The 24,532-nt window shown below is 42.8% G+C and overlaps 1 protein-coding gene across 3 annotated transcripts in view; it reads right to left on the bottom strand.

Annotated features, from left to right (window-relative positions):
• The window catches only part of kcnh5b (potassium voltage-gated channel, subfamily H (eag-related), member 5b), a 96,888-nt gene that overhangs the window by 54,916 nt on the left and 17,440 nt on the right, over positions 1–24,532 (bottom strand). For all 3 annotated transcript variants that reach the window (XM_041060508.1, XM_041060509.1, XM_041060510.1), the window contains exons 5-8: positions 21,283–21,398; positions 17,354–17,746; positions 8,201–8,358; positions 7,167–7,435 (exon numbers count right to left, since the gene is read on the bottom strand). In XM_041060508.1, the coding sequence (XP_040916442.1) occupies positions 7,167–7,435; positions 8,201–8,358; positions 17,354–17,746; positions 21,283–21,398 (936 nt within the window). The remainder of the gene's footprint in view (positions 1–7,166; positions 7,436–8,200; positions 8,359–17,353; positions 17,747–21,282; positions 21,399–24,532) is intronic.

Raw genomic sequence — 24,532 nt, 5'->3', positions numbered from 1 at the left:
AGTAATAAAAACTATTTGAATGATCTGAAAAACATGGACGCTGGAAATTATTCATGTTTTTGAAGCAAAGCTTTATTTTTAAAGACGTTTTAAAGACGTAATATGGGAGAGAGCTGAGGCAGAGACCACTGTTACCACAGTGTGCACTATTTATGAATGTGTTCATTATGTATTTATATTGAGTTACGACTCCGATGTGTTATCAGCACAGAGGGAGGCTGTTTCTCCTTCTGTACCAGAGAAAACTGAAGCGTAAATATAACTGATCATTTGTAAGAGGTGTTTTATCATCTCATGTAGGGTGAGATCATGCGTGCTGAGGGTGGGATGGGCCACGGGATGGCATGACACTTAAAAATATCCTTCTACCACTTGCTAATGGTGTTATGTAATTAGATCTAATGAAATGGCATGGAAATGATTATGGGCTATTATGCTAATCACTCTTTAACGGTGCTGATCAGAGTTTCACGGTCCTATACATTTGCTATAGTATATCTGTGTGAAGGGCTCTGTGTGTGAGTGTGTGTGTGTGTGTGAGTGTGTGTGTGTGTGTGTGTGTGTGTGTGTGAGTGAGTGTGTGTTTCTGGATTTCGGACGTTCAGAGCTCTGTGCGTGTTCCGTCTAAACGTGTTCCTGTGAGTGGAACGTGATCACACGCCTTCACAGGTTGGTTTGCACGGTTTCAGAAAAGCTGTTCAGTTCTCTGCTGATGGCCGCAGATACAGTGAAGTGGCCCATTAATCCTGAACCCTCTTGCGATAAACAGAGTGTAAGACATGTGGGAGGACAGCTGGGAGAGACGGGATGAGGACGGGATGGAGGAGGAGCCGTACAGATCAGCCTTTGTCACACTATAGCAAGGAGAGACATTCAGATGACAGTGTACATGCAGTCCTCTGGCTCAGTCAGAGTCCATTATTTGAGACGACGACAGACAAACAGACTGGCAGACTGACTTTCAGGCTGACAGACGGACGCAAAGACAGAAGGACAGAGGGACATAATGTCAGACGGGAAGTGACTGAATCTTTTCCTTGAAAACGGCTCAGCTCAGGAATAGTAAAAAAACTGTGAAACCAGATGAATGGACTCCCTGTCTGCCTGTCTATCTGTCTGCCTGTCTCACTGCCTGTCTCACTGCCTGTGCTCACCTGCTGAGGCTGCAAATGACAGCTTTGACAGGGGCTGTCAAGTTGTCTAAACTGGTCATTTTGTCTTCAGAGTCTCCAGATTCAAAAGGCTCTGCCCTCGTTTGTAATGTGCGATGTGGGTCAGCAGAGCGTCTGAGCACTAAAGGCTGCAAACACTGCTGATGCTCAGTCAGGAATTAAGCAAGCAAAGAATTACGTCCCTGAAAAGACCAGTAATTTGTCTTTTTGGATGGATGAACGTCTACAAGCACAAACTGACCACTGAGCATTTGTACTGTTGAGCTAAAATATTACAACATATTTTGTGAAGGCAGTGTATTACTGTACTAGTTTTACAGGTCAGTGTTACTGCAGGCGTGTCAGATACAGCACACAGATTTATCTGATCACATCCTGTGCATACAAGACACGATTACACGCTGTCTCTCGTCTGTTTTAAGAGCTGCCCACAGATGATTAACTTCTCCAGCTCCATTTAACACTGTCAAACTCACAGCCTCCAAACTTGGCATGTCAGTGTTTCACCACAATCAACCACAGGGATAATCAGGGTTCACCAGGAAGACTGAGCCGTTTGCCATTTTCCCTGAAGACAGGACATCTGCGTCGCGCTCGGCCTCCTGTCGCCAACAGAGAGCATTTGTCAAGTGGGATTAACTTTGAATTAAAAGGAAGAGAGGGGGATTTGAGAAGAGTTTAAACAGACAGAAGACGTGACGTCCAGCATCTGACCCTGACATTGTCTTTGATTTTCATGGTTCATGTTTCACTTTTCCCTCTGTCCATTTCTGGCTTTTGTTCCAGGAGACGGTTGAGACCTATAATCAGGCATCCTGAACATCTCTGAGAGTAAATACATCTTCTGAGAGTTGATTAAACGAGCTGGTCAGATTTTCTGATGCTCCTCTGACATGCATTGTGCTGCTTTGAGTAATTAATGCAAAGTGAAAGTATTGTCTGCCTGATCAATCGACCACTGTAATCTGCTGAGTCGGACAGATCGTGGCACCGTTCTACAGTCTGAACAGTAGCTTCTACCCTCCCTCACTGAAGGTTAAGGTTTCGCCTCAGTCTTTGTCATTAACAGAGCCAGATGTGCTGCATGTGGATCACAGTCTCCTTATTAACAACTTACTGACGTTTACAACTATAAACTTGAGGAACTGTTAGAATAAGCCTTTAAGAATAACCTAACATTTCATATTTCAAATAACTTATGATGCTGGTTAGAAAGAAATAAACTCATGATCCTTTCTAACGGAGAAACCTAAGAGTTCTCTACCAATTATTCTACTCCTACTGTAAAACGCTGTCAGATTCACAATGGACAGTTAAAAAAAAAAAAAAAAAAAAGGATAAAAACCGAGGCAGCACCAGAGATATCATCTTTTTTATTCCACACATTCTTCTTTCCTGTCAAAACCTGGCACCCTTATTACCCACGATGCCACCAGCCTGCCAGCAGTTACGTCAGAGATTCTGGTTGGTTATGCGAGTAGCACCTGATGTAGCCTGGATCCTGTAGTTTGCAGCGAGGATGAGGAGCAGGCTACAGAGGTCTTCTTTCTAACTCCACAAAACCAGATTATTTTACTTTTCAAAGCTGAATTGTATAAAAAGCTTTTCATGGGAACACAAAGCTTTATGCAATAAAGGGAATCGTATTTTCCGACGCCTGGAAACACACTTTGATGACTAAAGTCAGCGGAGTTTCCCTTTAACGCCTGGAAATCTTGTTTTTGCCGACCTCTTGTTTAGCTGCTCACCTCACAGTGATGCAGATGTGTGGACTGTCTTTAAAGAGTCTGGTATTAACCCTTTGAAACACAGTGTCCCACCTGTCAGATGCTCTGGCCTTGGTCTGACTGGGATATTCAGATATATATGAGAGGGACATTCATAAGTCTTTTTTATTGATTTTGCTTATTTCCATTACAGCAGACTGCTCTCCTGATAAACTGAAGTTCAGTAAAGACAAAGCAGATGTCATGCTGGAGGAAGATACCAGCCAAAACTATTTCTCACAGCCTGGCAACCCAATTTTTTTTCTTATTAACGGCTCATGACTTATCTGGAAAGATTTATTTGGTGATCAATAACACAGGGGTAATATTTCCAAATATACAACACATCTTAAACGGTGATGTAAGTGGAACCAAGCTGTGTAATTCTCTCTGCGTCAGCCCTACGATGTTCTAAAACTGATTTATACTGTAATGTACCGTCGTTCTCATGGAAAAATCTGGAAAGCGAAATGAATGGACCCCCTGTCTGCGTGTCTCACTATCACTTCTCACTTGCTGAGATGAGGAAACTGCCCACACAGAATGTGTGTTGGTCTGCCACGCCAAGAAGACTATCAGTCACAGCCAGACAGAACAGACTCTGAAGAGCATATCATGTCTGTGTACTGTTTACTACCAAGCTGAGGCTGTTTACTGCCCGGCTGCCAGGAACAAACAATATGAAGTACAGCCCAGGGAGGCTCTGGTTTGGCCCCAGTACTGAGGGCAGGGCAGGGACAGATCGGGCCGAGACAAAAACATGAAAACCTTGTTGTTCCAAAATGAGATCCGTCCATTTTAAAATGCCTGCGATCACCAAATGACTGATTTAAAACACTTTCCTCAGGCAGGATCATCTGGAGTTCTAGCAAACTGAAAATTGGCCGGGTGCTTCGTGAAACACGAGGAACACTGGTGTATCCTGCCAAACACTTAAGAAACGATATGAACAGTTGAACACTTAAAAATAACCACTGGCGACTCGCCTTCCATTTCTGGACTCACAAGTTTTATGGATTAAGTTTCTGCTTTCTTCAGAAAACTGACAACACTCAACACAATATCACAGATTTCCAGCAGACACAGTGAGCTACCATTAACCATCGACCATCGGCAAACAGCAATGGCTTCTTTCTGACTCTACATGCACACAAACCATCCCCTGTGCCGTTGCTCTGCACACTAACCCTTGATTTTTTTTGTATTCATGTGAGCTACTGCCATAATGAGGGCAACCCTGATTCCTACCGAAGAAAACCCAATAAGGGGCCGGGGCTGTTCAGCCATCCAATCAGACCATCAGAGAAAGAAGTCAGCTAAAGTTTAAAAGTGAGACGGTTGTGAGACTAACACAGAGAATAAGAACGCGACATAATCTGAGAGGCCTAACTGGGTCTAGTGGTATTACTCCAAACTTTTTACACTAATTGAATCAAGGAAATGAGGAGGAGGCGGTTTGGAATGGTCTCAAAGAAAACCGATTTTTTTTGCTTTCTACAGTATCTGCACTTGGAAGCTACAGAGTGGATCAGCCTTAGAAAAGACAGTGGTTTTAGAACATAAACTATGGTTAAGGTAAAGGTATGGAAGGTTATACAACTACAACACTAAGTTGAGGTGAGGGAAACGTGATGGTTAGTAAAGTTAATTGCCGGTCTGTGATGGGGAACGAGTTCTGGCATTGAAAATGGACATGAATCATGAGGTGTCTGATACAGACCTCACTCCTGCTTAGATGCTGGGCTGCTCCTGGAAATAAATGGCCAAAAAACACGGTTCCTGTTCCCATGGTCTCACAGAGCTTTCCAGGAATTCTTTCCTGCTTTATAACTAATCTAAGATGGTTCCATATCGGCAGCTTCACACGAGTACAGCTCATTTGCACGATGACAGTGAGGAGAATGTGAGTGCTCCTCGTGACCGCTCAAGCAAACGAAACATGTTGAACAGCAGTTTTGGCCTGAAGGCAGGAAGCTTCCAGGAAAACACACAACACACAAACAATCTGATGCCAAGTCAAACAACTCCGAGATACAAGCACAGGTACAAGGTTCATGGTTTAGGTACGACTGAAATGCTAAACAGTCAGTAGATGAAGAACATACAGGTGCTATGATGCTACATAACCAGCGACAGAGATTTAACCACAGAATTAAACGTTGAGAGATGTGTCCAGTAAAAAGTCAGTCCTGGCTGCAGGTATCAGTTTAACCTTACTGCCAACAGATAAACACAACTGTTCAGCTTGTCTGTCTTCACTCCAAGCCTTCAGGCTACGACCTGGCAGAAAAAAAGTGGCTCAGTGTGAGAGTCTGTACTCTCAGTTTTGCAGACTGTGCATACAGTTTAATAATTGATGCGCTCAAAGTAACTTTTCCTTCAGGATATAGACACTGTCACACAAGCTCCGTCGGCCCAGCGGAGAGGCAAGAAAAGCTTTTGTGATGAATTTGCCACTTTTGGAAAAACACATCTCCCCAAACAGACTTTTAAAGTTTTTAAAAGTTTTTAAAGCCAACAGACTGTCGAACCATGGACACAAGATGTTGTTAAAATCACAAATGCCGACTAACACCCTAACCCCTGCTGTGCCCTCAAAACTAGACAAATGCTGATAACACCTCCATCACATCTTCTCACACAAACATGAGACTTCTGACTTCATTACAGCAGCTCCAGAGAGACCAAGAAATATCATAAAAGTTTTCTGCAGCATGTCAACAGGTCCCAGATCTGCCTCTGACCCGCTAAGAAAATGAAAGTCATGTTCGACTGTGGATAGGAACTGTCGTACAGAATAATTTATTAATTGATAAATCTAAGAAACAACTGGAAGATTAATTTATAAGATAATAATGGTAAGGAGCAGCCCTAAATAACATTTATTATACCTCTAGTTGTATCTGGCTTAATATGTGGGTACATGTGCAAAGTGAGAACTAATGGGAAACTGGGGCTTTGAAAGAATTCATAAATGATAAAACCTCTCAAAAGGTAAAAATGTTTAAGGGATTTTTAAGTTCATTATTCACACAAGACAAAGACCTTTGTTGTAAGATAAGTAAAATCCACATGTTCTGTAATACACAAGATGTATTTTCCCACTAACTGTTAACCATTAATAACTAATCGCTCCCTCAACTGGTTCAGATGATTCCTCAGATTAACCACAGGGATACAGTTTTCCATTAATCTTATGTGTCACATGCTGCTTTCTATTATTATATGTTCAGTTATCTGCTGCTGTCATTGTAACCATGGAGCTTCCTGCTGTGCAGACCTGTGTGCAGCCTCTAACACTGTAAAAGAACAAAAAAAAAAAAAAAACTGAACGGAAATTTTCCCGTTAACATTCCTCAGTATTCTGACTTCCATGACTCTATGCAGACATGGAAAGTGTAAGTCCAGTTTTCTTACCTGCAGTGAGGCCAAAAATATTAGTTCTGAGAGTAACACCTTCATCTAGATTACAGTTAACTTGTGTGCAGAGCTGATGTTCTGACCTGATGGTGACACCAAGGGAAAGTTCACACTCAGAGCTCACAGTGTGAGCCGCGATGGCTTTGAGCCATTTGGCAATTTTGGCCATTGGCCTGGAATTACAAGTCACTTATTGTCCTCCCCATGAAAACCCCTGTGTTTCCCATACATTGATTTGTTTGTGGCGTCCCGCCACAGTATCAACATTGATCGCCATATATTGATTTTCTTTTTGTTTTTGTTTTTTTTTAACTATTTCAAATGGGTAAAATCTTATTTCATTGTAGAGCTGTGAGCAGCACATCGATTCGCTCTGCCCCTCCTTACCCCCCTCCCTCCCTCCCTCCCTCCCTCTCCCTCTCTCTCCCTCTCTCTCTCTCTCTCTCTCTCTCTCTCTCTCTCACACAAACACATTGATAACAGATCCATTGGTAAATGGCCCCTCCTCTCCCCGTGCACTCTGCATCAAAACATGATCATGCACAGGAGGAAGGATGTTTGTTGGCTATGAGAGGAGATTTTGTCCTGATGCTGGAAGCGTCAAGAGGTCACAGACTCATTAGTAGTCACCCTCTCGAGGTCATGAATACTCAGCCACATTTTAAGGAAACCTAATGAGCAGCTGCTTCACTCAGACCAGACATGTGACCAAAGTGTCATCACCATCCTTAGTTTGCAAAATGAATACAGCGATAGCAAGTACTGAAAGTTCCAAACACTGCAAAGCAGCTGTATCTGTCATACTTACATCCCACCATCATCATGGCCACAGAGAAGATCTTCTCTCCGTCCGTGGTGGGGGCAATGTTGCCGAAGCCGATGGTTGTTAGACTGGTCATGGTGAAATACAGGGAGGTGATGTACAGAGAGTCCTTGCCAGGGCCGCCATCCCAACGGCTAGTGGTGGCGTTGTAGCGGTAAGGTGACCCGATGCTGATAGCCAGCTGATAGAGCCAGCTGTCCATTTTAATGCTGTTGGTGGCTTCATCGATGACCTCGTAGTCTCCGATGCTGTACCTGTTGAGGACAGAGCCAGAATTTCAGGGTGTTTAGGATGACCGCAGAGCTTCAACCAAAGTGACTCAGACTGAGATCGGTTTAATTCCAGGATTGATGAAACATTTCCCCCAGCTGCTGGGGAACAGATTGTGTCTCTTTACTTTTTTTATTTTAATTATTTACATTCTGTCTTTGTGCTTTAGCTTTTTGAATGTTATCATGACCAAAGTCTGAACAAACTGAGAAGCATGAAGAACATTCAGGGCTTCACTTTGTCCTGTCAAGGCTCGTGTTCAGTTACTTTAGCCCATAAAGTAACTTTCACTTTCATCTTTATAATCTTTATATAAAATCTTTATATAAAAGGACGGACAGAGCATGAAAATGAGCAGTAACCCATTAGAGGAATATTACTGTTGTTTAATGTTGGTGAGTATTAAGGAATGATGTGAAAAGGGATTCTGTGTTTTGGGACAGCAGCAAATGGTGAAAAAATAATTCCTCTTGTTTGCCATAGGGTATAAATAAATTAGCATATCATTCAATGTTGTATTACTTGGAGGAACTTAAAAGCCTGTAGTCAGCAGAAGAGCAGCAGATGCTTTGTAATGTACAGATGGGGAGGGCAGGAGCAATGTTTAGCATACATAACTAATTAGGAACAGTTAGGAAAACGAGTAAATTCCCAGCAGCCAGCAGGAAACTGTGAATGACACTAAACTGCGAGGAAATGAGAAAAAGTTCGCTAAGCAGCTGTAAATACCATAAAAACCAACTGTTTACCAGATGCAGGCAAGCCAGTGGGCCACCAGTCCAAACACACAGACCAGCAGGACCAGAACAGCAGCACCGTACTCCAGGTAGTGGTCCAGTTTCCTGGCCACCCGGCCCAGACGCAGCAGGCGGACCACCTTCAGAGAGCTGAACAGACTGCTGATGCCCTGAGGTGGGGTGGGGGTGGGGGGGGGGGGGGGGGGGGGGGGGGGGGGGGGGGGGTGATGATGAAAGGAGGGATGGGATAGGAGATGTTCGGAGAGAGGGAAGAAAATGAAAATGGGGACACGAGTGACAGGAAAAGGGGGAGGACAGGAGCAACAGAAAAGAAATGGATGGAGCGAGGAGACAGGAGAAAGAGAAATGTGGGGGCGGTATGGTGTAAGGAAATGGAGGTGAGGGAAGATAAAGGGAGGGGGAGGCAGAGGAGAGAAAAGCTGGTTAGTGCAGGTAAAAGTCTGGTCTCTGTGTTTTTCCATTGTCAGGCTGCACACAGGTTACAGAGATAACACTGGCAGACTAAACACAGGTAGGCTAAAGCGGCTTCCTTTGGTTCCACGAGCTGTTTGAACTCCACCTGCAGCTGCAGGAGGTTTTTAGGATGAAGTCCGACTGATGAGTCTGGCAAACGTTGAACCACTTTGGGTAAAGCTGGTTGGGAGCTGGGGTGAAAACTGGACAGAGCTGTTGACGTTAGCCTGAACTCTGGTAGCTGCTTAATGACATGCTAACTCTTATGTCTTGGAACGAGTGCTATAGGGCAGCACTGTACCTTTCCCACTGTGCTGCTGGTTCTGAAGCAGCCTAAAAGACACCACCCTCCAAACTCTCTGTTCACAGAGCACTGGTTTTAGTAACACACCCTGCACAGCACTTCATCAGGTGCAGAAATCCAAAGCTTGACAGACATGTCATGCTTAGTTACGACTGCTAAGCTATTGGACAGTCACTGCTCTGGAGAGGGGTGTATCCACGTGTCAGTTCCTTCATGTAGAAAAAAGATTTAAAATATGTTTTGTTTTTTTTTAATTCTGGACTTTGTTCTTTTAAAACAGTAAAACTCACTTTGCATAATTTACAACTAATTACATTTACAGTTCAGGCTCAAATGCTTCTCTGAAACACTAAACTTCATGTAATTTGGAGCCATATTACCTTGTTGTATTTATAATAATACACTTCCATGTAAGAACAGAAGCAAACCTCTGTAAACAGAGTTTTAATTGCTGTGGGCGGCAGCAATTAAAACTTATTTCAAAAGTTTGTTCGAGACATAAATGGCCATGTAAGAGCTACACAAAGGTGGAAAATAAATGAGGGAGTAAAGGAAAACGACGACACCAACAGTGTGCTCAGCTTGTTTTCAGTGCACCCACACATGAATAGTTCCATTCAGAAAAAATGCTTCATATTTATCTCTGAAAAACACACCAGCAGCACTTGAAATTAACAAATGAGGCTCTCGGCAAAATCAGAAAGAATACTGCTTTGGAACAAAACTACAACAGCAGGTTTTTTCCACCACCGGGAGGTTTTCAGAAATGGCGGAGGCCATGGATGTTCATGTTTTGCTGGATGCTTCATGAACTGGCCCGTGTCCTCCAAAGGGCCTGGCTCTTAAAAGCCTTCTATATCACAGACTTCCCAAACACAGTCAGCTGAGAGAGGCTCAAAATAAACAAAAGCCAACAACAGGAGCAGCAGCCAGGACCCCGAGGCGTCAGCACGCTCTGCACAATCTGTTTTAACACAATTAACAAAGCCGAGCGTTCGGAGCAGCAGCAGCCAACACTGTACAACCTGAAGCTAAGTATTACCAAATATATATACCAACATTTAAAAAAATAATAATAATAATTTTCTCATTTTGGAGCATAGAGAGAAAAAATGAGTAGATGAAAGCCAGCAGGGTTATCTAATGATGTATGCTATGATGTTATGTAATAAAGAGAGATACTGAGGAAGATGCCAGTTGCTCCCTGCAGTTTCCTCCGAGCCTTCACGTCCACCCTGACGTGCGTTTTTTGGCCTTAACGTAAACCATCAGCTCAAATTCAGCCCTCGCTCCTCTTCTGACCCTTTTTTAACCCCAGTAACAGACCTGAGCTTCTCTCTGTGCTTCACCCCGTCATTTAAAAACGTTCCTCTCTGCTCTGGAACACTGGCTCCAGTTCTACCACCTTCTCTAACTCACTGGGATTCGGTCTTTCTAAAAAGCTGAAACTTGTTCCCATTAATGAGGGCTGCATAAACATATAATAAATGGTTTATAATACACTAAAAAGCAGATATAAGGACATTAAACGTTAAAGTGTTACTGTTCCATCTTAGCTAAAACAGTTAAATGTTATCGATGCTGGTGGAAAAGCACAAAGAAAAGCATTCTTAGTCACCACATAAGCAAAGAGTAGCAGCCTGCACTGGGACATTTGATGTACCACAGAACATTTACTTCACACAGTCTCAGTAACAGTACTGAAAGCAAACTAAAAAAAAAAAATCCCAAAGTTTCGTGATAAAGTCAACAAATCCTGAAATGAGGTAGACTTGCTGACTGGAGTCTTTCCAGTGAGATAATTAGGTTAAATGCTTTAAACGTGCCTGATTGGAGGTAATTTGGCAGTTAATCTCTGAGGTTAATGTCAAACTGCCTGCACAAAGGCTGCATTTCACAAAAGCAAGTTATTGTACAAACAGGCTTTCAAATAAAGTTAAACGTTAACGAACATCTCCCATCAGCAGCATGGACGTTCATTCTTGAAACTGGGAACAGACAAAAATAATACCAAGTCAAAGAACCACTTACTAACTTTATCAGAGCTTTCAACCACACTTCACAGTCTTCAATGGGAAGAATTGGCTCAGGTGTCAGGTGAGGTTGAAAGGTCTGCAAAAACTAGTAACATCACTTGAGCTGAGATTATTTTATCCGTCTCTAATAATTTATCCATCTGAGAAGCTCCATTCCCACTGAGGATGTGTCACATTTGATGTTCTATATAGAACAAATAAATAAAGCTAGCAATGTGTTAAGAATTAGTCAGGCTAAACCGGACTTGGCTTTGACTTCACCTGGGCTAAGGTCTTGCCTGCACCCCGGCCTCGGCTCAAACTCCTGCTGCAGGGCCTCATATTTCCCTCTCTCTGATGCCACAAACCCAGCCAGCCCTCCCTGCCTCTCTCCAGCCGCAGCTTCAAAGGCCTCCCCTGGGACTCGGACGGTTCCCAGCTCATATGTAAATGCCTCTAAATTAAGTAGCCACAGAACAGAGCAACACACATGAAAAGATCATGAATCAAGAGCACACAACGCATGTAAAATCATGGCTAATCAGCACCTGGTTATAAAAACAGGCCCTGGCGAAGGGATACGGCGTAGAGACAGAAATTACGTGTCCACCGGGAAGCTTTTTTCACAGCACTGGCTCTTTCTCTCATTATTTTCAAAGCAGAAGAACTATCGCGTGTTCCCGACAACACTGGGAGCTTAACTTGTTTTCAGCGCTCAATCAATCGAGCATTAAAAATTTAAAACGTGTCAGCTTTGAGCGCCATGCATCAACTGTCACTTTACAACAGGAGCCAAAAACTAAACCTTCCCCAAAGAGCAAAAAGTAAAATGTAAAGGTGCTTTTTCTGTTCAGGTTTGAATCCTTTCATCGTTTGAAAAAGAAGGATAAATGTCAAACTGGCTGTGTTTTACATGTTTTACCACCACAAAGTCCATTTGGTTTAACGGCTTTCCAGAGGGTTTATCTCCCTCCGATTCTGCAACCAAGCAACTGAACCAAATCAAGTTAGCAACAGACTGTGGTATGTTGGACCCAACAAGCAGTGTCCCGAATTTACAGCACGAGTTTAATTTTTCACTGGCTTCCCTTCATCCCTCAGTCTCCCTTTCCAGTCCATCTCTCTATTCATACGTATTTTCCTTGATCCTTTCATTTCACGTTTCCATCCACTTATTCTTTCACCCTTTCAAAGAGATTTTGACTTGTCACAGCAGGAAAAGCACAGCATGAACTGATAACATGAACAAAGGCTCTGTTCTGTTTAGATGTCCCAGTAACTTATGACAGTAAACCACCATGCATAATGCCAAGGGCACTGGAACTTGCACACCTAAATGTAATTCAGCCATGATGAATGTTTAATTACACCTGTGATTTTCCTGCTATGTCAAAATGTCTGTTGTAAAAAAAAAAAAAACAATTCCCACTGTTCTATGCTGCTTTCACACAGTGTCGCAAAAAACAGCAGGACTGATTAAAAACAGCCTGTTAGGATAATGTATATCCATTACTCCAACGCGGTCACCAGCACTGCTGTCACCCCGATAAACACAGTCTCTGCACATCTTCTGCTCGCAGCTAAAACCAGGAGACGGAGCTGAGCTCGTATTTACCATCTGTGCATCAGCGTAGCATCGTTCTCTCAGCTCACCTCTCCGTCTTCCACTAGAACAGGGCAATGGGCATGTTAGTAAATGTAAACGTTAGAAAGTCTGAGATACTGTTAATAACGAACACGCGGCTTTTTATACCACAGGAAGGATGCTATTTCTGAGCAACCATATGGCAGGTCTTTATGAACAGAAGGCCCGCTTCCTCCACAAGGTTGATGGAGTTAAAAAAAAAAAAAACATACCATATGCTTTTATTTTGGTATCACACACTTTGAAACTCTGAAATGTAGGTGAAGAAAGCACAGAGGTCAGGGGCCTCAGAGGTCATAAACAAAGCACCAGCAATTAGACCCATCCACCAGAAAGAACGGCAAAGCATTCAGGAAACTAACAGACATTAGATGTGATAAACTATACATCACTTTTGACTGACATGAAAACAGTTACCACGGGAATATCTGTCATATAATCATCATCATCTTCCACACGTCACTATATGTTTTCATCCATCCATCCATGTCTCTATCATACCTCCCATTCCTCCATCATCAATCCTCTGTTTCCACCCTTATTTCCTACAGTTTCAGTTTATCATTCATCCCTTCACCCAGATTGTATTAAGCCACAGCTTTTAACAGGAACTCTTTTCTTCATCACTCTCTCTCTGATCCCTCTGTCACTCCATCTTCCTGCCTATCCACTCCTCCGTCACTGCTTCACCCACTTTTACCCCGAAGTCATTCAGCTGACACCCACCTTGCCATTTCCCTCCTTCCTCCTTCCCTCCACTCCTCCCTCTGTCAGCGTAACCATGCAGAGTGTTAATATCCCACCCCTGACTGCACGCCTCACAGCTTCCTCCCGGCTCCGTCAGCTTGGCCGGCCCTGGCGATGGCAACATGCACGCCACGCAGAAAGGTCAGCCTGGATTAGACCTTTCTGAGCTGCCGCGGCGCCTGCAGACGCACGCTGTGAGCTCCCATCGGCCTGCCGGGCTCCTCCGTGACAGCAGGTGGCTTCAGGACCTGCAGGGGGTTCCTTCCTGCCTGACTCTAACACCCGCCCGACCTCAAAACACACACGTCCTGACTCCTAGCACCGCCTCCGCTGCAACCTGAGGGAGCATCAGCACAACTCCTCCTGAGACCGTTATATCGCATTTTGCTGTTGTTCTACTGACACAGAACGACTCTGTAGCTTTACAGCATCAGTGGGAACAGAAACACAGAGAAAAGCTTTTAGACTTTAAAGGAAAAAGCTGTTTTCGTACAGCTGCTGCGTCTCGTTCTCACAGTTTGTGAGTTACAACAACATTTCAGTCTTGTGTTGTTAAGATGTGATTGTGATTGTTAAGATGTCGGTGTTGTGGCTCTGATTTCAGGATGAGAGAAGCTTTACTCTGCTAATAAACAACAGGCGACCATTTTGTAAACAAACTAATTTTCATATTGTCACATCCTTGGACGTTAATGATCAATTAAATGATCAATAAGTCATTTATCAACCAAATTCTCAAATATTAAGCTTTGCAGATATTTCCAGTTTCATCTCATTGTAATTCACACAATCACATCACTTTGGGCTCATTATTTTCTGGCACCTTCTAAGACTAATCACTTTATCAAAGATGAATGAATTATTAAAATAACCAGTAGCAGCCCTGGCTGTTCCGCAGACCTAAGCTGTGACATTGCTGAGTAAAGTGTTACCCTCACTGACAGTGATGATCGCAAAAAAAACAAGACCCAGATTATAAAAGAGGTAAATGGTACCGTTACAATCGACTTCGGTTAAATATTTGTATTAGCGGGTTTTCATCTATGCAGAGGGAAGTTCTTGGTAATGACTTATGGTCCTCACAAGTCATGAATATGTATGTGTTTGCGTGTGTGTTTGCGTGTGTGTGTGTGTGTGTGTGTGTGTGTGTGTGTGTGTGTGTGTGTGTGTGTGTGTGTGTGTGTGGAAGTACGTGAGTTGGCAGCACCTGTGCGGGACCGGCTTGGCACGGTGCGACAGCGTCTCCAAACCTGCATTAAAATACAACTAAAAATATTTCTGCCTGCTTCAGCCATCAGACACAGCAGCAGGGGAATTCAGTCTGCAACGAGCCCATAATCATCTCTGTTATTTGGTTTCACACTGCACCTTAAGCCGCCCACACACGGTCCTCGGTCAGCATCCATCCTTTCTTCCAGCCTGCTAATACAGGGAAGCAGCAACAAAAACGTCAATTTAGCAAAGAGGGGAAGAGAGACTCTGGCTGTGTCCTCTTTAGAGACTGGAAATTTACGTGCCATTGATTTCCTCTCAGCCTGTCTCCCCCGCTCGCTGCTGTCCACTGTTTAAAAGACATAAACAGAAAACTCCACCCAGCGGGATCTCATCGAATCCATCAGCGGCCGGCAGCGAGAGGCCAGAGGACGAGAGACACCTGAACCAAGACACTCCAGACACCTATTGAATGATCCACAATACAACACACCATTCAGTCCAATGGAGGACAAAGTCAGGCAGCAGCAGGAGGGCCGACACAAACACAAACATACCGGGCAGCAGGTTTAACACTGAATGTTAAACTGAGACATATGGGCAGAATATTTGAGCCACTCATGTCAAGTTTCTGCCACATTAAAAAAAAGTCTGTAAACGCTGCATTTGACGGTCCAAAACCCAAGATATGTATATTACAATAACATCTGGCAGCTGCAACTCCCAGATGTTTGCCATTTTTCCTTGATAAATGATTAATCAGTTATAAAAATTAGTTACTTATTTCTCAGCCAATTAATTGATGCATCAAATAAATGCATCACTATGGAAAATCTTCAGAGGTTTCTTCATGGCACAGCAGTGGGTGCACATACATAAAGCCGTTGTAGAATAATCCCTCAAATGTTACAAAATCCTGTTTTACCAAAAAATCTAAGTTATCAAAGTTTGTGTGTCAGAGTTTTAGTGTGTTGTGTTGATCTTGATGTTGTTCCAGACAAGAATAAACTGCTGAGGGAGGTGTGGGATCATTTCTTGGCATTAAATATGAGAAGATGTTGAAAATTCAGCTGCTGGCAGCTAAAACACTTGTATTATTATTATTATTACTGCTCTTCAAAAACTCATGTGATTAAACCCCCTCTTGGCAGACACACATGTACAAACACAATAATGGATGTCAGAGCACAAACACAAGCCCACAGTGTGTCTTCACATTCATGTGCCCACAGACAGAAAAAGTGTGTTTTTCACTAATTAATACTATCCACCCACTCAAGTAAAGATTAAATACTCCAACATAAAAAAAGCACGAGTACAACATTAGTAGATTTCACCTTTTTTCACTTTAGATTCAATAGATGGCTCCTTTTACTCAGACTGAGGTCTAATTAATTCAGTGGGAAACCAAGTGGAAAATCACCTCGACTGGACTTCAGGCCACACTGATAAGTCCTCGATATGTGACGGGTGTAAATGGCCGTGAAAAATACTGCGAACAGGCCTGATCTCATTCCAGAAAATCATCCAGAAATCAAACAAATAGGTTGAGGATCTCAAGACTCCCAAAGGCAGACACGTCCAGCGACAGCATTTTCTCAAGCTAATGATACACTAAAACTGAACACACTGACACGAGGCTGTTGTAACCACAATCCCACCATTACTGTAGTTTGTTAGCGTGTTAGCAGATTTAAATACATCCACATGGCTTTGGAGACATCAGGGTATTGACTTTTAAAGAATTTCAATAATGAATTTCAGGTGATTCTACCTTGGCCTACTGACAGACCACTGGAAATAGACTGTTTTTAGAAACTCCCATTCTCTCCACTCTCACAGGCAAACTACAGTCCATCATCTCATCCAGGACAAAAACAAAAAAAACAGTGGCCTATCGATTATTAATCTATCAGCTTCATTAGTTTATTACCCAAAAATGGCACCTGCTGTTGTGTCAGATGCCTCAATGTTAGCGTGTTAACATGCTAATGTGCTAATTGGCACTTCACACAAAGTACAACTGAGGCTCTTGGGAATGTCTTTAGCTTTGCAGGTATTTTTTTTTTTATCATAAACCCAAATTTACATTTTGACCTGATGAACGCAGCTGTCTGCACCACATTTCACCACATTCTGATCGGTCAGGCCTCATCTGATCACTTTCTGATGCATTTGCACCAACAACAAATGCATTGTCCTTATCCAGATCAGACACAAAGACACAGACTGCACATTAATACCAGGTGTAAACAGGATCACAAACATCTACTGTGACTCAGATGAACCCAGCAGCTGGAAACTGGACCGATCAGCAAACCGTCGGAAATGGCTGACATGATGATTCATCACCTCTTGAGACTACTTACAGTAATCGAGGCACCATAGATAGAACATGCAGCTTCGCTCAGCGTGATCACCAACTGCATTTGCCTTAATTCATCTAGAGGCTGATTCTCAGAGATGATTTTAAGTTAGTTGATCATTTAAAGGATTTCCAGAGTTTTCTTGGGTAATAATCTTAAGGCCAAGTGGTGTGTTTGTCCACTAAAGGACAGGAAAGGGGTTTTTATAGGACAACATTAAAGCTCCACCTGTGGAACACCACTCTGTAATCAACCCTACATCTCTGAGTCTGTCTCATTTACAGTTTACATTTACAGACTGTGTAATCCGTTGTTTCCTGAGAAACTGGACCAGAGTTTGGTGAGAATTCCCCGTGTTCATGCACACCTGTCTCACACAACATCTAAAAACAACAACCTTACCTCATCCACGTTCTCGAAGGCGTTGATGATGTCGTAGGGCAGGCAGGACAGCAGGTCGATGACGAACCAGGTCTTCAGGTAGTTCATGCGGATGAGCTTGGGATCTGAGATCACCTCTCCACCGGGCCCCACAAAGGTGGTGTGGAAGTTGAGGACGATGTCCACCAGGAAGATGACGTCCACGACGCTGTCCAGCACCAGCCACACAATGTTATTCTGCTTCGTCTTGAAGGACACGTTGTAGGGCACCATTATGGCCGTGTAGAAGGTGAGGATGAGGATGACCCAGTCCCAGGTGGTCTTGAAGGTGCAGTAGTGAAGGATTATGTGAGGAGGCGTCTTAGGGGCCTCCTGCTTGTACTGGGGGAGGATGTCAGAGTTGAGCTGTAACACCTGGAGATGGGACAGAGCGAGAAGCGTCTACTCAGTAAAACACATTACATTTTCTTTGATTTCATAGACACTAAAGGTAATGAGGTAAGTACTCAGGACTAAATCTGTTCAATAAGTCAAAGTGCAAGGAGATCAGGTAAAGACCGGCACAGTAAGAGCAAACAGAAACAAGACAGAAACACAAAGCACCTGAACACATTATATAAATTAAAAACAGAAACGAAAAAAGAGTCTACAAGTTATAACACTTTTTAAGTTAAGTTAAATCATGAATAAAATTATTAAATAAAGTTATAAAACAAATAAACCATTAAATTCTAAACTGAACCAAAAAAAGACAAAAACAAATCACAAACAAGCTGAGCCTGTCACTGTTTGTCTGCTGTAATTCAATTATTTAAAAAAAACTTCACACATTCAAAGATGTTCAAAAAGAAATAAATCTCCAAACTTCAAACAGTTCAACTCTCACAGCTTCACACATTTTCTAGACTCAACAAATTAAAACTTTATCTATTTCATCTTGTTTCATTCGTCATGATTTCTGGCCTCGTTTTCACACTTACTGTAAATTCAGACCAATGATAATGAAATTTCCTTTTTATATTTCCAAGGGTTTCTATGTCTAGATTTAGAGACAGTGATTATAATACATTTACTTTTTCACATGTTACTGTCTCACTGGGCAATTTATATTTTTACATTTATATATAATTTGCAGCCCTTTGAGTAAATCACTGTATAATGATATTTATATTTTATAATGCAAATGTTCTGTATGTTACTTTTTTACTTTACTGTTGCAGACCTGGTAAAGTTTGAGTTTCAGTTATATTCGAAACAGAAGCCTGAGGAAGAGTCGCACATTTCCACATTTCTATCTCTCCATCTAAATGCACTCCAACTGTTTTCAAAGAGTGGAAGAGAACAGGCAAGAAAAGGAAAAAGTGGAAAGAGAGATAACATTAAATTAGTGAAACAGATGAAAGAGGTTAAGTAGAAAAAGTAAGCAAAAAAATCTTCTATTTTGTTTTTTAGTCTAGTAGCCTAATAATTACCCCCTGCTGTTTGGTGCGTGGAGAGAGAGGGGGGAAGTGCAGTGCAAGAAAAGTATACTAAAGTTTGTGATGTTTTTTCCCGTACAGTTTTCATCTGTATTCATCTTTTCTGTTGCTCTGTGAAGCTCCCTGCGACAAACCTGCATTATGAATAAATTTGGCTTGAAATGAGACACAGCCAGAGGAGGCTTGAAATTAGAAAAAGAAAAATCACATGAGAGAGAGAAAGACACACTGACCACAAAAAAAAAAACGCCATTACATTTTGCAGTGTGGTGATCATTACCCCCGCTGAGCTCGGCCTCTTCTGCAGAACACAGGCAGCAGTTTGATTCCCTCCGCAGGCCACACACACAGATCACACTTCAACCATTCAGCTCATTTTACACTGAACTGCATTAAACTGCATATTATTCTGTTTGTATCCAGCTGCTACAGAGATGAACAGTAATACACTGAAGTCCACAGCTGCTAATACACAGCACATGATTAAACTTCCTAACATGTCCAACTATTCAATAGAAAACACTCACCGATATTACAATAACTGCTATAGCACCAGTGCAGCACTTCAACTGCAACTTTTATGACTAGTTCTTTCTGTAATATTGCTGTTTCAACAATTGCTGCTAATACAGATAATAATGTACTGATGATGATGTTAATATCAAAGCTATTAGCGCTACCATAATCAATATAACTAGCTAGTAAGTGTCAGAAACATTCAGAGTTAGCCCTGTTAGCCTGGGTTAGCCCTGTTAGCCTGGGTTAGCTCTATTTGTCCTTACGGGGGGGGGGGGGGGGGGGCAGGTCAGCAGAGCAGAGGATCACCAGCAAACGACAGAGCAGCATCTCATCTCATCTCATCTCATCTAATCCTCATCATCAGAGCTGCCAATCACATGGCTCCTGGTCAAGAGCAGCACAGTCACTCAAACGTGAGACTTAGGAGCCCAGCGGCATTGTGGGCAGAAAAAGGAAAAAAAAAAAAAAAAAAACCCAGCTCTGCTTATGTGACACTCGACAGCGTCCTCGACAGAAGACGGCAGCTGTGCCTTTCAGGCTGAGGAGCAGATGGATCACCTGCGATATCTATTGAGTGTACTGAGGACATTACGCAACCCTCTGCCATCCAACGCCAGGCTTGAAAAACGGGAAAGTGGCTGTATAAGCCAGTCTTTTGCTTTTCCTCCTGTTCTCCCTTCCCACCTCGCTCCCAACATTATTTCTTTTTGCCCTTACGTTCTTCTCTTCCTTCCTTCCACATCTCTCATATCCCTCTGTGCTTTCCTTCCTCCAACCATCATGATCTCTGTCTCTTACTTCATACACTACCTTTTATGTCTTCTGCTGCTCTCTCTGCTCTCCCTACCTCATTTCACTGGGCTTTCGGTGTCTCCCATTTCCTCCTCTCATTCCCTTCCTCCCTCCGTCACTTTCTCTCCTCTCTACGCCTTTAAGCCGCCCTGGAAGTAACACCTTTGCTAAAACAAACACCTCTCTTCTCTCCGTGTGCTAAGCAGGGATGAAAGTGAAACAAATTCTGATTAAAGGCGATACTCAAACCTTCATGAATAAAACAGGTGGGGGAGCTCCGGCAAGAAAAGGCATGAGCCATCTTCCCCCCACCTCGAAATCCATTTTCTAAATTTCTAGCAGCAGTCACAATCATTCAGAGTGCCCACAGTCCGCTGTCTCTCCACCCAGCATGAAATTTTAATGACACCTGCAGTCCACGGGAGCGGAGACAGCACCGCTCGCTGTGTCAAACAACTGCAGTTCCAGGAAAGTTGGGATGTGAGTGTGTGCTGAGGGAGGGGTGGGTATGATGGATGTATTGAGGGCGTGGTTGCGTGTGAGAAAGTACAGTTATGCTCAAACGCCTGTATTCATCTATGCATGCATCTGTGCGGTTGCTTTAACCCAGAACTGATCAGATGATTTGAATGTGGTTATTAATGTTTCAGACGAGGGTTTATTTGTGCAGAAATGATGTAAAGAGCAGGGAGTTGCTGCAGTGGCATATTTTCAACACGCGTGTGTGTGTGTCTGCAGCGGCACGAACCTCCAGGTGACAGGTAAGCTGCTGTTACCTGCCGTGGCACTGTTGGCATCTTGTTTATTAAATGAACACCAAAATAAAGTTTGACTTCACTTCTGCAAGTGAAGGATGTTTTTGTTTCTGTTCTGAGGCTGATGCTTAAAAACATTTTTTATGAAATCCCACACTTTTTGGTACCAAGTTATTTGAGAGCACAAGTGAAATGAGAAATTCAGGGTTCTGTAAAACCACACTGACATTTGGAATAACAGAAATGACTACGAGCAAACTTATATATACAAGTAGTCAGTTTAACCGTGAGTCATTTTCACCAGTGAGAGAAAACTGCTTCTCTTTTGACCACGGCATAACGTTCAGTGTGAGGGGTGTGAGAGTAAGCATGTGCTGCATGTGTGAGTCCGTGTAATTGCGCTCACCTCCGCCAGCCTGGACTGTTTATGGCTGACTTCATGTTTGCCTATGGGCGCCAGCTGCTGCAGCGTGTTGCGGTTGTTGGTGAGCGCCCGTGTCAGCCGCGCGAACTTGGTCCATCCTGCAAAGACGGGACATGAATCAGAGCTCAGGTCACAGTCGTCGCACCTTAAACGGCTTCAAGGGCGCACAGCAGCTGGCACTTCAGCTCTCAGCTGATGGAAGAGCAACGTTAAGAGTGTCAAGGTGAAGGTGACAAGGCTTTGAGTACCACAAATAAAATTTACCTGCAAACCCGTCCCCCAGAAATTTATATAAACCTAAACTGCAAATACCTTCTGTAGGAGATGTAATCACTCTTTAGAATGACTGAATGAATGTATGAATGAATGAATGAAGTGCTCCATGTATTAACACCAACTGAGTCACTACAAGCGTGGTTGGGGTGGATGGCAGCAGAGACCATCTATGGTTTACGCAACACGCAGCACTTTGGTAAAGGTTAGGGAAACATGGTGGTTCTCGTTAAATGTAAATAAACACACGGCATCTCAAGTGTACAAGCTTACATCCAAGCAAACACAGTTCCCCAGACTCCAAAATATTCCCACAGCTTCCACTTACACTGGCCACTAAACTAAAGGGCTGACAAGAACTGAGCTTTTCCCAGTTATTAGTTCATATTTATACTACACCCAACATAATGTGAGTGCAGCATGAGCCCTGTAAACACCCACCAAGCTTAAAGCGTACCAGCTGCAGGGTTTCCGCTCTGCCTCCGCCCAGCGTGCTCTGACCTCTGGGTGGATGCAGGAGCTGAAAGAGAATTTCTCCTTCAGGGGAGCAATACCACAGGAGTCACTGAAAATTTAGCATATGGCCGTCTAATAAAAATGAGAGCTCGGTGGAGGAAAGCTTCTGTCTGCAGACAGAATTTCAAGGTTCAAACCAACAATATTTTTTTCTAACCACTTCTCATGCGGTTACTGCTTTTACCACTGGTACAGGAATTTTGTCTGCGGTGTCTGTGCTAAGACACTGCTGTCTTTGCAAACATTAGAATAATATTTTGAGCCAAATGCGTGTCTAACAGTTAATAAGCCAGCAGTTACATTTGGTAATTTGTTTAACATTTACTCACAAAATTAACACTCCAGCTGATAAAATCTAAAAATGAGCCAACAGCTTTGACAGAGACTTTTACTGTGTAGCACCGTTCAGACCTTTTTATTTCACAAATGTCCAGTCCTTCATTTTAACTTTCACTGCCTTTATGTTTTTTTAATCATGTTTTACTGTTTTCCTGCTCTTTGTGTTCATCGATTCCTAATTAATTGTATTTTGTACTGTGAATCCTGATCAGCATTTCTTTGCTGTTTTTTTCATTTAGCTTTAAGTTTCTTCTTTTAACTTTTTTATTTCTAGTCTCGTTGCCATTGATTAATTAACTCTAGTTCTGGTGGCTGATAAGCATTTTATCATGCTGTTTGGAGAAGTGCTATATTCACATAGTTCATTATAAATGCAGTGGAAATGCACAGAAAGCTTTATGAAAAATGATCATCCTGGTTGTGTGAGCCCAGTGCTTCTTCTTCTTAACCATTCCTGTTTTTGTTCAACACTTTGGCTCCAGCTTTTATTATCAAATTAAAACCATTGATTCAGAATACAAAGCTGAAGCATTCCTGTATTTCAGGCAGCTGTTTATCTAATTAACACCAACCTGTGCAGCAGCGGTCACGTCGACCACACCGCTGCTGAACGAGACCGAACACAGATTAGGAGAACGGGTGCTCTTACTGTACTGTGCTAAAAATAAAAGCAAATGTTTGAAAGGGCAGAGAGTGGCACAACAGAGGCACACCACGTACAGTAGTCACACATCGTGATCGACCCGACCCTTTGAAGGGGCCATTATGAATAAAAAGTGGACTTTGAAATAGCTTTTAACCCTCAGGCCTCCAGCTGCCTGAAACACCCCCCCACCCCACCCCGTTCATTCTCTGTTCAAAGGGAGGCAAATTCAACCATTCACTTCTCTGTGCAGTGGTGTGAAAACAGCCAAACACCACATGTAGGAAGAGTTCATGCTAAGCTCTGAGCCCCAATCGCTCGACTTCCCTTGCGGAAACTGTTGTAGAGGCCGTTGTGTAACTTATTGTACATGTTCAGTTTGAGAGTGTTTAATTTTATGTGATTTTCTATATGTTAATACTTAAAGTTGGCACTGGACAGCCATAGACTATAAGCCTGGGTGCTCTTAGCCAAAATGGATATTTTTTTCCAAACCGTTCCTGGAGGAAAATTGCTGCGGCGGTGCTTGTGTAAGACAGTGTATATTGTGCAGTATATTATGGGCTGTTCTCTGAGCCTCAGAGCTGACTGTCACTTAACTCTAAGCTCATCTTAACCAAGACTTAATGGTGAGAGGTGGGAAGTATGAGAACATGAGGGCTGATTTTTTTATTTTCTTATTAATATGTACTACCACAAAAATCCCAAATATCCCATGACATAAGAAATGCTAACCCAACATTATTTGTTATGCATCAACATTAATTATTATTAGTTATTCTAAGACGAGGACATGTAATCTTAGTTGTGTGTCACAGCTTGCGTGACCACATGACAACCTTAGAGGTTACAACTACAACGGCAAGTTGTCGAAAAAGTGAAGCGTCTGGAAAAACTTCTAAATTTGTTAAGATGACTCGAGTGCCAGATGAGCCAAAGGATGGCTGATGTTAGTGCGACCTGCGTGCTAACAAAGGCATCCTCCTCCACACCGACTACATGTTGATGACAAAAATCAGCCTTTCTACATTTGAAACTTCAGTGAGCCTTGAGAGCTTTTGCTAAGCGACGGCTAACGTGGGCCAAAGCGAGTCCCTACCTTTCATGAAGTCCGATAACCATGTCACCTGGCAGGGAATTGTGTGTCTACCTTCGGTTTGACCTTTGTGATGAGCCACTGACATGTTAATCTGATAAACACAGTGCACCGGCAGCACGAATGGAAAAGTCTGAGGTACCATCTGGGTAAAACAGGAACAAGCTAACGTGACCAATGAAGACAATAAAGTTAGTTACATTAGCAGCTAATGCTTGTTTACTTTTGCTGAAGCAGAAGTTTGGCTGCAGGGCTTTTCATTGGAATGGATTAGTATTCAATCGTGGTATTACTCCTTTTACTTAAGCAAAGGTCTTGAGTGCTTTTTCTATAGTGCCTATACAGTTGCCGTGGTTGCGTAATTC

This window comes from Toxotes jaculatrix, chromosome 17, assembly GCF_017976425.1.
Source record: "Toxotes jaculatrix isolate fToxJac2 chromosome 17, fToxJac2.pri, whole genome shotgun sequence".
Taxonomy (NCBI): domain Eukaryota; kingdom Metazoa; phylum Chordata; class Actinopteri; family Toxotidae; genus Toxotes; species Toxotes jaculatrix.
The sequence above is the reverse complement of the archived record's forward strand: the minus strand, read 5'-3'. Positions and strand labels throughout refer to the sequence as shown.